At 35.6% G+C, this 12,202-nt stretch overlaps 1 protein-coding gene across 4 annotated transcripts; it reads left to right on the plus strand.

Moving 5' to 3' along the window:
- The first annotated feature begins 1,309 nt into the window (after nt 1–1,309).
- On the plus strand, nt 1,310–10,871 carry LOC107815988 (diacylglycerol kinase 1). Of its 4 annotated transcripts, XM_016641637.2 has the most exons (9): nt 1,331–1,667; nt 1,757–1,858; nt 4,419–5,935; nt 6,700–7,066; nt 7,223–7,299; nt 8,838–8,957; nt 9,285–9,449; nt 9,888–10,025; nt 10,485–10,871. In XM_016641637.2, exons 3-9 carry the CDS (start codon nt 4,742–4,744, stop codon nt 10,632–10,634), a joined length of 2,211 nt encoding a protein of 736 aa, XP_016497123.1. In that variant the 5' UTR covers nt 1,331–1,667; nt 1,757–1,858; nt 4,419–4,741; the 3' UTR covers nt 10,635–10,871. The 4 variants fall into 4 exon arrangements, with proteins under 4 accessions (XP_016497124.1, XP_016497123.1, XP_075087359.1 ...); XM_016641638.2 differs by lacking the exon at nt 1,757–1,858 and having other exon boundaries at nt 1,310–1,667; XM_075231258.1 differs by lacking the exon at nt 10,485–10,871 and having other exon boundaries at nt 9,888–10,411.
- Nucleotides 10,872–12,202: the final 1,331 nt, after the last annotated feature.

The following is a 12,202-nucleotide window of genomic DNA, read 5'->3' on the forward strand; positions in this document are numbered from 1 at the left end:
TCTCGATTAGTCATACGAAGGGCAAATTTGGTTTTGACCGTATACAGTTAGAATATCAGGATCATCAGATTTCTCTCTATGTACCTCTTTGTCGTACATTCGTACTCCTTGAAAAGCTTTGCCCTTGAAGTATACATCGTCATTCGCTCTCCATTATTATCAGCACAAACACTTCAAACATTGGAATAATCTTAAACCAACTGATTTTGTTTGATCTGAATCGGGGCAAAATGACAACCTATATAAACAACGTGATTTTCAATTACAAGTTAATTATTCTTTTTTATATTGCATAACTGAAATTCTCTTATAATTGAGCAGTAATTACATTTTTATATATTCCATAACTGAAACCTCACTATAAGCCTTATTTGTTTTCCTTTAGTTCACTTCCGTGGGTAGTAAATGAGTTTTTTTGTATTAAAATAGAGGAAAAGCCCAAAAAAAGGAGAAAAAAGATAAGTGAGTTCCTTGGCCAAAGAGAGGTGCCACCTCACTTTTTTATTACTCTCTTTTATGTATATATATATATATATATATATATATATATATATATATATATAGAGAGAGAGAGAGAGAGAGAGAGAGAGAGAGAGAGATTCTGACTATCTGTTCGTTTATCAATCTGAACCGAAACAAATTTTGATCGGGTTCGATCATAATTCATTCGTTGATTCGACTTAAAGGCATTATTTTACATCAAGTGGCTACTTTTATGGCCTTGTACCTTTCAAAATTGGACGAGTTAATTTATTTTTTGTTTTGAACTTTAAACTATGTGTCAACCTTCGAACTTTGATCTAATTTGAAAGATAAAATGATCACCTTCTAATAAAAATCATAAAAGTGGCGAATTGTGTCAACCAGTTATGTTACTTGAACACACTCAATTTAGCCAAATGTTTAGTTGACATTACTGTAAACTTGGATTGGATGAACAATTTTTGGGTTGTTTATTAATATTTATAGCTTGTTTGGTCAAACTTCTTTTGAACTAAAAGTAATATTTTTCTAAGTTAACATATTTGACCAAGTTTTTAGAAGGAAAAAAATACTTTTGCGTAAAAATATAAATAATTTTTGAGAAGTAGAAAATAGTAATTTATTTCCGAAAATACTTTTGAGAAAAATACACTTAGTACCACTTATTTAAAACTTGATCAAATAATAATTATTGCTCGAAAATACTTTTCAAATTAATTAGCCAAACAAACCTTGGACAAACAAGCTAATAACCAATGTTTATAATTAATTAAAAACAGTTATTTTTTAATGCAAAAATAAAATTAGAACAAAAATAATTTTAATTAAAATACAAAAACTTCCCATTGAATTTGGGGGAGGTGGGGGTTGCTGTGCAGAAATAGTTGCAACGGCAATGGCCCGTTGCCGACTGTCGTCGCAATGACCAATATCGTGTCCATGGCGTGTTGCCTCACCAAAAATTAAGGAAACTCCATACTACTGACGAAGGAAGCAGTGTGGTTTATAGTAGGCCCAATTTCACACGTGTCACGTCAGTACACGTGTACTGAGTTAGAATCTCCAAAACCTCGCTCTCTCACTATTAAAGTATTATATACGTCCAAATCTCCAAATACACATAACATGAGTTAGAATCTCAAAGAATCTTACTATTTTTAAAAAAGCAAACCCAAAGCAGTAAGGTAAATATATTTTAATTCTCTATTTGCTCAAACTTTGCTTTTTTGCTTTCCTTTGTTTCACTTTTGCTTTTGATTCTGTCCATTTCCAGCGCATTTGTTTCTTCATCGGCTAGGGTTTTGCAGACACTAGACATGATTCGATCTCTTATCAGTTTGTGAACGTTTTTGCTGTTTGGATTGAGATGTTGTTGGTACGGATTTTCCTCTTATGATTTGTGATCACATTTATTCCCCCTTTTTTTTTGTGATTATGATCGTGGAGTGCTTCTCAATTTTCTATGTTTATTTTTCTCCTATATCATCTTCTTAGTTTGTTTGGATGCTTATATGACAGTATAGAGATAAATTGATTTAGAAAAACTCTGGTTTTAAGGAATCCTTTAATTTTTCCTTAAAAGGCAAATTATTTATCAGTATTGGAATCATATTGTCTCAACAATGTCTAAACAGAGCGAAGTGGATAGTGAGGGTTAGTTTGATTGCTTTCCTCATATATCAGGAACTACCTTTTTAGGTAGTACTCCTCCGTGTCAATTCATATGTGTGTTTGACTGGGCATGTAGTTTAAGAAAGAAAGTAAGACATGAATTTTGTGGTCTAAACAAGCCATAAACATTTTTGTTTCTAAATATAGAAAAGTATCATTTTTATTTTTTTGGGTACAGAGGAAAGAGTGCCACATAAATTGAGACAGACATATTACTATCTTTCCGCTTGACAGACTTATTTATACTTTTTTGAAGCCATATTTTCTGTTATGAAGTGATTTGATTAGAGAAGTAAGTATAACACTTGGATATAGTGAGAGTAGTGGATTGAAGAGCATCTTTTTTTCGATGAAGTAAGTAATTATCATTAATAAAGGTATCCAGAAGATGCATAGTTAAAAAGATAACAAAAACAAAACAAAAGTTAGCTCCAGAATAATATCTATGCCAGACTCCGGGAACTAACAAAATCCAAAAAATTGTCAACATTGTTTACAGGGGAATGAAAATGCCAGCTAAACAATCTAACTAAGCATCCAGCCTTAAGAGTGTAAGTTGGAGTTGAGAGTTAGACATTCCATTAAAACATCTGCGATTTCTTTCAGTCCAAACTCCAAACACACCAAAACATTACTGCTGGGATCATTCTCCAGATCCTTTTGATGGTTTATCCCACTCTCTAAAAATGCCAACTAATAAATGCTTCCTTGACTGTTTGAGTCATGACCCAGTATAAACCAAAAATAGAGCAGAAGTTCCAGAAATCAGCTGTGAAAGGGCAATGCAGAAATAAGTGGCTGACATTCTCTGAACTTTGGTGGCACAGATAGCATCTGCTCACTAGGATTATGCCTCTCTTACCGAGGTTATCCTGTGTTAGGCATGCTCCCTTAAGTGCTATCCAGGAAAAGCAGGAAATCTTTAGAGGTAGCCTAATCTTCCACACATGCTTCCATGGCCAGTCCTCTAAAATACCATTCTGAGAGCACAAATGTCCATAGCCAGCCTTGACTGTGTACTTCCCACCTTTTAATCTTCCCCACAAGATTCTGTTAGGTTGGTGTATGTCAAAGTTGTATTCTGCCAAAGTTGTAAAGACTGTGAGTAGGACATTGATTTCCCAGTCATAGAGGTTTCTTCTGAAAATGGGGTTCCAGCTATTTCCATCCTTGTACTGAGCAATTGATGCATCCTGATTGCATGCAATTTGATATAACCTTGGGAAGGACTCCTTTAAGGATGTGCTGCCAAGCCATTTGTCTTTCCAGAGTCTAATGTGTAAACCATTTCCAACATTGAAATATATATTCTGGAAAAATCTCGGTTGTGGCTGCTGATGTGCTTCCATACTCCCACCCCATGTGGTCAAGTGCTTTCCTTGGTACACCAAATGATTTTGGGCACCAAATTTAGCAGCTATGATTCTCTTCCAGTAACCTGCCTCATGTTGCCCATTTCTCCAAAGCCATTTCATTAGCATGCTTTTGTTGTGATACTGATTCCCAAACTCCCTTGAGCTTTTGGTTGAGTTACTTTAGACCATTTCACCAATGAGAACTTTTGGGTTGTGCTGTTTCCGTCCCCTAAGAATCTCCTTCTTAGTCTTTTTAGCTTCTTTAGTATTGAGCCTGGCATGGGGTCAAGTAACATACAATAGGTTGGAATACTATCAAGGACACTATTGATAAATGTCCGTCTGCCACCCAATTATAGATATTGCATTTGACAGCTTGCCAATCTCTTTTCACACTTTTCAATGACAACACCATCTTCTTCTTTTTTTGCCTTTTCTTTTCCGTGGGAGAGTGATGTGCAGTACTTACTTTGTCCCATTTTATGTGACACTATTACTATTTGGGGAATAAAACTAATTTTTGTTTGACTTTTTTTTTCTTTTTCAAACATCTTTTAAATAGTTTTGATAATGATAATTTTGTGGTTTGTAGTACTTTATATGTAGTTTCTAACTATGTAAAAAGTACAACAACAACAACCACCCGGTATAATCCCACAATTGGAGTCTGGGTAACTATGTAAAAAGTACATTTAAAAAATATTGAGAAGTCGATGTCTGATGTCCGGATTCAGACCAAAAATTAGATGCTTTTAGCTCGTACTCTGAAATCCATCATTCTTTTTAGAAGGGAGGGAGTAATAAGCTACTTTTGTTTCTGTTGCAATCCAAAGAGATGCTATTGTTACAAGAACTTAGGTTGTAATTTTTGAACTTGTTTGATGAAATTTTTATTCTTTTTACCTGCAGGGTATTGTTTTGGCTTTGCTACCTTTATTGAAAGGTTTAAAGCCCTTTGAGATGGCGAATAAAATAAGCAGGATTGCAAATTTGGAGTGTACAACCACCATCACCTGAGTACTTCACTGGAACGTATGTGATTATTGGAGAAACAAGATAACTGACCTCAGGGAACTCATAGCCAGCTTGTGGGGCTTCAGATAGGTGTTCAGTGGAAGCTGCATAATGCAATTATATATGTTAGGTTAATGCCCTTTCTGGCTGTTATTTTGTTACTTTAGGTTATGTTCTGGAGATGTTTTGTGCATTCAAGGGAATATAGAATTTAAGAAATGGAAGACTATCGAGAATTAGATATTCCGCTTGCTAGCTGGATCAGCAAAAATCCCTCCGAGATGGCGGAATCATGGTTTTTTATTCTCTGTTGTTTCATTGCTGGTTTAGTCGGGATTCTCACTATCATTTACACTGCTTTCCAGTGGAGAAAGAACGTAAACATTAGTTGGATGAAAGCTATAGCTAGGTCAAAGAAAAACCCGAAAGCCAGGTATAAGGTCCCTGTAGCTTCTCATAGTTGGACTTTGGAATCCGTATCTCGAGGGAAAAGTTTAAATTGCTGTGTCTGTTTAGAGTCCATGTCGCCATCTCAAACTCTTGGACCAATGGTGGCATCAGAGAGTTTTTTTAATTGCTGCTGCACTTGTGGTGCAGCAGCTCATCTTAGTTGCTCATCGAGTGCTCATAAGGATTGCAAATGTGGATCAATGTTTGGATATAAGCACGTGGTACATCAATGGGCAGTTCGGTGGACAGAGGTAGCAGATCAACCAGATGACTCTTTCTGCAGCTACTGTGAAGAGCCGTGCAGCAGTTCGTTTCTTGGGGGTTCCCCTATATGGTGTTGCTTATGGTGTCAGTGCCTGGTTCACATTGATTGCCATGCTAATATGTTCCATGAAACTGGTGATATTTGTGACCTGGGCCCTTTCAGAAGGCTTATTTTATCGCCTCTTCATGTTAAAGAGTTTACTAGGACGTCCTCTGGTGGACTGCTGAGTTCTATCACACAAGGAGCCAATGAAATTGCATCTTCAGTACGTGCTAGTATTAGAAGTCAAAGCAAGAAATACAAACACAAAAATAAAAACCATTTAAATGAGGTATCTACTGACACAGGCAATGGTGATAATACCGGTGACACAACCACTGAAAGCACTGCAGATACTCATCAAGTAAATGGTACTTATAAAGTAGAGGAAAATTGTAATGGTGGTATACATAAAGAGGCTGTAGATCAGCAACAAGGAAGTGTTCTGAAAAAGCTGGTATCTATACCCAGCTTCAAGAGGAGTTCATCAATCAATCAGAAGGATGAGTCTCAGTTAATACGGATGAAACAGAAATATGAATTGACTGATTTGCCTCCAGATGCTAGGCCTCTGCTAGTTTTTCTAAACAAGAAAAGTGGAGCTCAGCGAGGAGATTCACTTAGGCAGCGGTTGAACATTTTATTAAATCCTGTGCAGGTCAGGTCATTTAGAGCAAGCTCCCTTAGCTAGTTGCTTTTCTTTTGGCACAATTGCATGGAAATGTGTTCTTCCTCTATCTATGCATGGATTACTTGCATGTTAAGATGTTACTACCATAATAAATGACTTAGTTGACCAATTAGGGTTTGCCATATCCCCAAAAAAGAGAGGCGCATGTGCCACAGGCCCTCGGTTACGAAAAAACAAATTGGTTGACAAACTACTTCTGCTGTCCTTGAAAGGGCCTGGGGAGCTCGTAGCTATTAGAAGTCACTTGTCTGTCTTATTGAATAATAACATAATACTTTATTAGGATATCTGTAAGTGTTTGAGCACCTTTCAACTGATAATTATTACATGTTCACCATCTATACATATAGCCTGATCTTTTAACATGCTAGTATGGCATAATTATAAGGCATTTGTCAAAGGAGACTTGTTAATCTTCATTTTCAGTTGAATTGACTATTGAAGATTGTAAATTTTGAGTTACACAGGTATCCATTAAGGTGAAGGGAGAGAATTAGATAGAATGAAGTTATAGTTCTCCCTTTTTACTGAGTTCTAATGTAGAATAGCTGTTTCTTGAGTTCTACTTATTATGCCAGCTTAACTATAGCTCCTTCATAATGAATAACATGGAAGGTGATTTGTTATTTTACTAAAAACACTCGTAGTATAGTCTACCTTTCAGTAGATTCAACAATTTGATGTCTGTGAGCTAGTGTCTTGATCTGATGTTGCATGGATATGCTAATTAGGTCTTTGAGTTGAGCTCAACAGAAGGACCAGAAGTAGGTCTTTATCTATTCAGAAGGGTCCCTCACTTCAGGATTCTCATCTGTGGTGGAGATGGTACTGTTGGATGGGTTTTAAATGCTATAGATAAACAAAACTTTGTTTCACCCCCACCAGTAGCAATACTTCCTGCTGGGACGGGAAATGATTTGGCTAGAGTTCTTTCCTGGGGAGGTGGCTTGGGTTCAGTTGAGAGGCAAGGAGGTCTTTGCACACTTTTGCATGATATAGAACAAGCAGCGGTAACCATTCTTGATCGTTGGAAAGTTTCAATCTTGAACCAACAAGGAGAGCTGCTTCAACCTCCAAAGTTCTTGAACAACTACCTTGGTATGTTGATATCCTTTTCATAGATAGTACTGATATCTAAAATCTAAATTATCTCTCTGTGACCTGAAAAATGTAGAATATTTTGCTTGGAAATATTATGACTTTCTCACTTTCTTAGATATAGAATTTGATGATTGTTGGGAACTGATATTCCAGGTGTTGGTTGCGATGCAAAGGTTGCATTAGAAATCCATAATATGAGGGAGGAAAACCCGGAAAAGTTCTACAATCAGGTAATGCAGATATCTTTTTGTTTTTAGAGGATGTGAAGCATGATAATTGGGTTAATGGGATTGATATGATACCAACTAGGTCTGTAGCTTCAAAGTTTTGCTTTGATAATTGATGTATTTGATGGAATACCTAAAACTATATAATATTAAATTTTTTTGATAAGTAATTAAAGATATTATAAATTTATGCACTAAGCCAGTGCATCAGGTGTAATTACAGGTTGTGCAAACCCTCTATTGTATCTAGCATTCCATCTACATCGTGTTCAATTACCAGATTGCACCAAAAAGCTAACAAAAAAATACATCTCTGTTTAAAATACAACTATTTAATATTATAAAATGGTAGAGGGATGCCAAAACAAACAAATTTGCTCGATGTAAACCTTATAAGTTTTGCTCTTGCTTTGATGCTATACTTTCAAAGAGTTTTTAGTTTCTTTTGAGGGTATTTTGGCCTAATTATAGTGCACTTAGTCTTGAAGGCGTTTCTTTTCATAGTTACTTTTTATTCTTCGATATTGGTTCCACACTTGTGGCGCTTGTGTAAAAGAATAGTTGTCAGACCATTTTCCACTAGGCCGCTGAACAGAGTCAGGTGCCATTAGTAATAACTAATATGCTCTTCAGTTTTCTCAGAGGGGGAGAGGAGAAGTTCTGGAGGACAGAATCTTTAAAGGAAATAAGAACCTCACCTAGATGTTGTAGACTTGACTAATGACTACTCTAATATCTCAGACCTGAATACTTTCTTGTTTTAACATGCATTTTTGTTCATCAATAAAAGAAAGACAAAATCTTGTCTTGCATACAGTTTCTTTGCTAATCTTTTTCAGATATCAATCTTCCCTTTTGGCATTTCTGATTGTCACTGAATTAGTTCTCAACGTGTTCATTCGAGCCTTCTTCATGGTTTATTGGTGCCACCTGCCGATCTACTCTGCTTAACAGTTGCTTTATGTTGCATCCCTGTTAAAACATGTCGTCTCATATACAGTAGCATTTAACTTTATATGCACATTATTGATAACGATTTGCCCTTGTGTTTCTGATATTCATCTCTTTTAGAGATTCCAGAACTTCGTTACTTCGGGGCAACCGATATATCTAAATTTTTGAAAATTTGGAGAGTTGAGTATCCATGACATGGTGTTTGCTAGCCATGAACTCTTATGCCTTTTCATGTTTAACATAAATCCAGTTCAGTGAGTTCATTAGATAGGTTTCCCTCTGCTCTTTCCAAAAGTGGGTTAAGTTGACAAGCTCTTACAATAAGTTAGCCCGCAGTAAGTTGGCTACTTAGTGAACTCTCTCGTGGTGGTTCTTGTGGATGCTAATAATTATTTAAGATTTAATCGTCTTTGTTTGTCTGTTCTGTATTTATGTAATAATAAATTGTGTTTATGTGTATTCAGAGATTGAGGTCATGATTTTTTATTCTTGTAGGAGTTTTTTTGTGTAATTGATTAATTTAAGTTCATATATTTGTCGATGTGTATTTCTGTCGGTGCTGAAAATATTTGGCAACATTGTTGCAGTTCATGAACAAAGTTCTTTATGCCAGAGAAGGCGCCAGGAGTATCATGGATAGGACATTTGCAGATTTTCCATGGCAAGTTCATGTGGAGGTTGATGGTGTTGAGATCGAGGTTCCTGAGGTAATTGTCAAATGCGCAGCTACAAAAAAAGGGCAGCCCGGTGCACTAAGCTCCCGCTATGCGCGGGGTCCGGGGAAGGGCAGCTACAAAATCCTTTTGAAATACATATGCTTTTGAACTTTTACTTTTAGTCATTTAACATATGACTTCTTGTCGTATAACATATTCATTTTGCAAGTTTCGTAGTTATTAATATTTTTGAACCTTTTACACATGAGGTAATTGTGGTTGATGTTTTAGTCGATTATCTTGTCTGGAGACTACTTAAAATACTATTGCTAGTTAATGGATCAGTGGTGAAACGATCATGCTCTTTACTCTTTCTAGGATGCAGAAGGTGTTCTTGTAGCTAATATTGGGAGCTACATGGGCGGAGTAGACTTGTGGCAGAATGAAGATGAAAGCTATGATAATCTTGATCCTCAATCCATGCACGATAAGATGCTGGAGGTTGTTAGCATTTCTGGTACCTGGCATCTTGGGAAGCTTCAGGTATATTTTGGGGAATTCCTGAGATGATGTGGTAAAAGTAACCATCATTTCGAAGCTTTGTTTCCTGAGAGACATTTCAATATTGTTCAGTGATTTCGTTTAAGCACTTAGCTGTTATTTTTTGTTCATATCCCTAGTTGGAGGGGCTGACCAATAATTATATCTGGTAGTTCAGTACTTGATTAATAAAAGAAATCTGGTAGTTCAGTAGTTCTGTGGCAAGAATTGTTGCAGATATTGGCGTAAGTAAATGGAGAAGGAGAAACAGTTGACGGTTTTTGTTGAGGGGTAATTTTGAATTGGGTTCTACTGCTCCTGTTTGAATCTGATTAGACAATGCAGTTGTTTCTGACATAAAGTTTCATTTTGGTTTATTTTATCTTACAGCTGCTTTTAAATGTTAAACTTGTGTGATAAGAGAATTGTTCTTACAATCAGGTGGGGCTTTCCAAAGCTCGGAGGCTTGCACAAGGACAAGTGATTAAAATTCAACTTTTTGCTGCATTTCCTGTTCAAGTAGATGGAGAACCTTGGAATCAGCAACCCTGTACATTGACGATAACACATCATGGACAGGTTTCCTTCCTTCAAAATTCAACAGTGTGCTTAAATTTTCATCAGCTGAAACATGGATCTGAGACCATTGTATCTGGCATGCCTGCATTACTGTCTAATAATTATCCGAACATCATGGATTTAAGGTTCTCACGATTTGGAAGTGGTGGGACTGGGAAGTTTTAGTTTTATCATTCATTTCTCTGTATCTTTAGCCGCTTGGAAACTAGTCTTTTCTGATGGAAATTGATGTATGTTTAGGCTTGTATGGTGTATTCTCTTGATTCATTGTCATTCTCTTCCCCTCCCCCCCTTTTTCCTTTTAGATAACGTTGGGCTTATATAGCGCCGAACCCAATTTGCTTGGTGATATCGTGGTGAAGTTTCTTCAGATTACTACACTATTACACACACACACACACACACACACACACACACACACGCACACACACGCACATATCTGACTCTTGTCTTTTACAGGCTTTTATGCTGAAGAGAGCAGCAGAAGAACCTCTAGGTCATGCAGCAGCCATAATTGCAGATGTGCTTGAGAATGCTGAATCCAATCAAGTAATTAATACATCACAGAAGCGAGCACTTCTTCAAGAAATGGCTATCAGACTGTCTTAGCTGTGTTTCTTACACGATCAGGCACACTGATTTTTTACTTTGCTGCAGCTATTGCAGAAGTTGTTATTTACTGTATTTTTTGTATAAAACAATCTTCTGCTTCATAGCATAGGTTCGTCTACTTCATTTGTGAAATATCAAGAAGAATTGGAATGCTTCTAGCTGAAGCTTGTTTGTATATTGAACTCCAGTGTAAAGACTTCTAAATGAGGTGACTTTTGCAGCGGCTTGTTTAAATGTGAGTCAAATTTGAGTTTACGAGCTACACCAATTTTTATTCTGACTTCTTCCAAAGACCTTTAAAGTTCTCTATCAATCAAACCCACAATGCCACAATTTTATTTACTTTTCTTATCCTTCATATTAGATTCTTTTAGTATGATTTTGTCAATTCTAGTTTGTATGATGATTTATCTACCAGTCCATACCTGTTTTATTTGGAAAACCTACTTATTTGTTCACTTTAAGAACCAAAATAATTTGATTTTCTTAATTTGTTTTCCCTTTGGTCCATAACTGTTTTCATGTTGTTATGGCTTACAGGCAGAGAGTTTTAAGTACTTTGTTGTGCAATATTATTTTATGCCGTGAGGTTAAGTTATTTGCAATAACGACGACTAATTGTTTTTGACCGTAATGGATCTTGTAACCTGAAAGATATATTAAATAGGTAACATCCTATAAAATATTAAATTGTATTGATAGTATAATTTTTTTTTGCATTGTTATTACATATAATTTAAACTCATAGGGAAATGTTTCGACGTGCATATGTATTTATGAATTTTATTTCTCTTTACTTCTCGTCGTATCGTATTAGTTGTTTCCCCTTGATGTTAAGGTAACTCAAAGAAAAATTTTAAAGAAGTCAATGTTAACATGACACGTATCTTTGTTTAAAATCATTATATATTTTCTGAATTAATTTCATAGTACAACTTTTAGCCATTAACTCATATTAAAGGCCACCTCGGAAAAAGAAAAAAAAAACCTAACAAAACAAAGTCATTTTGATTATGTTATAAATTAGTGTTAATGAAGAAAAATAATTAAGTGATTGGTGAAAGACTAATTTGATAGATAAAGCATCTCAATAAAGCTTGAAATTTGAATAATTAATTGGGTTAGGTACGATTTCAAAAAAAAAATAAAAAAATAAAATACTAACAATATCATACTTAATAGGGATAATACATAGGAACCCATTGAACTATGAGCTTTTTTTCAATCTCACATTGGAACTTTGCAGGGTCCTAGTACCCCTTAAAAATTTACAACTCTTATTATTAGACCATTTTCAGCTATTTTGGCGCATGATCACAAGAAGGTTCCAGCACGTGTATTGCACGCATAATTAAAATAAATTTTATATTTCTAGTTAGCTAAAAATTCTAAACATTAAAAGAAATATTAACCTTTTTTATAGCGTTGTTCAAAATCGAACCGAAACCGTTAACCGAACCGATAACTTATTGGCTTATTGGTATCAGATTATCGGGGTAATGGATGGTGAACGGATTGAGATTTTATAATTAACAACTTAACAGTTTGGGGCGGATTACTCAATT

The sequence above is a fragment of the Nicotiana tabacum genome, chromosome 15, assembly GCF_000715075.1.
Source record: "Nicotiana tabacum cultivar K326 chromosome 15, ASM71507v2, whole genome shotgun sequence".
Taxonomy (NCBI): Eukaryota; Viridiplantae; Streptophyta; class Magnoliopsida; order Solanales; family Solanaceae; genus Nicotiana; species Nicotiana tabacum.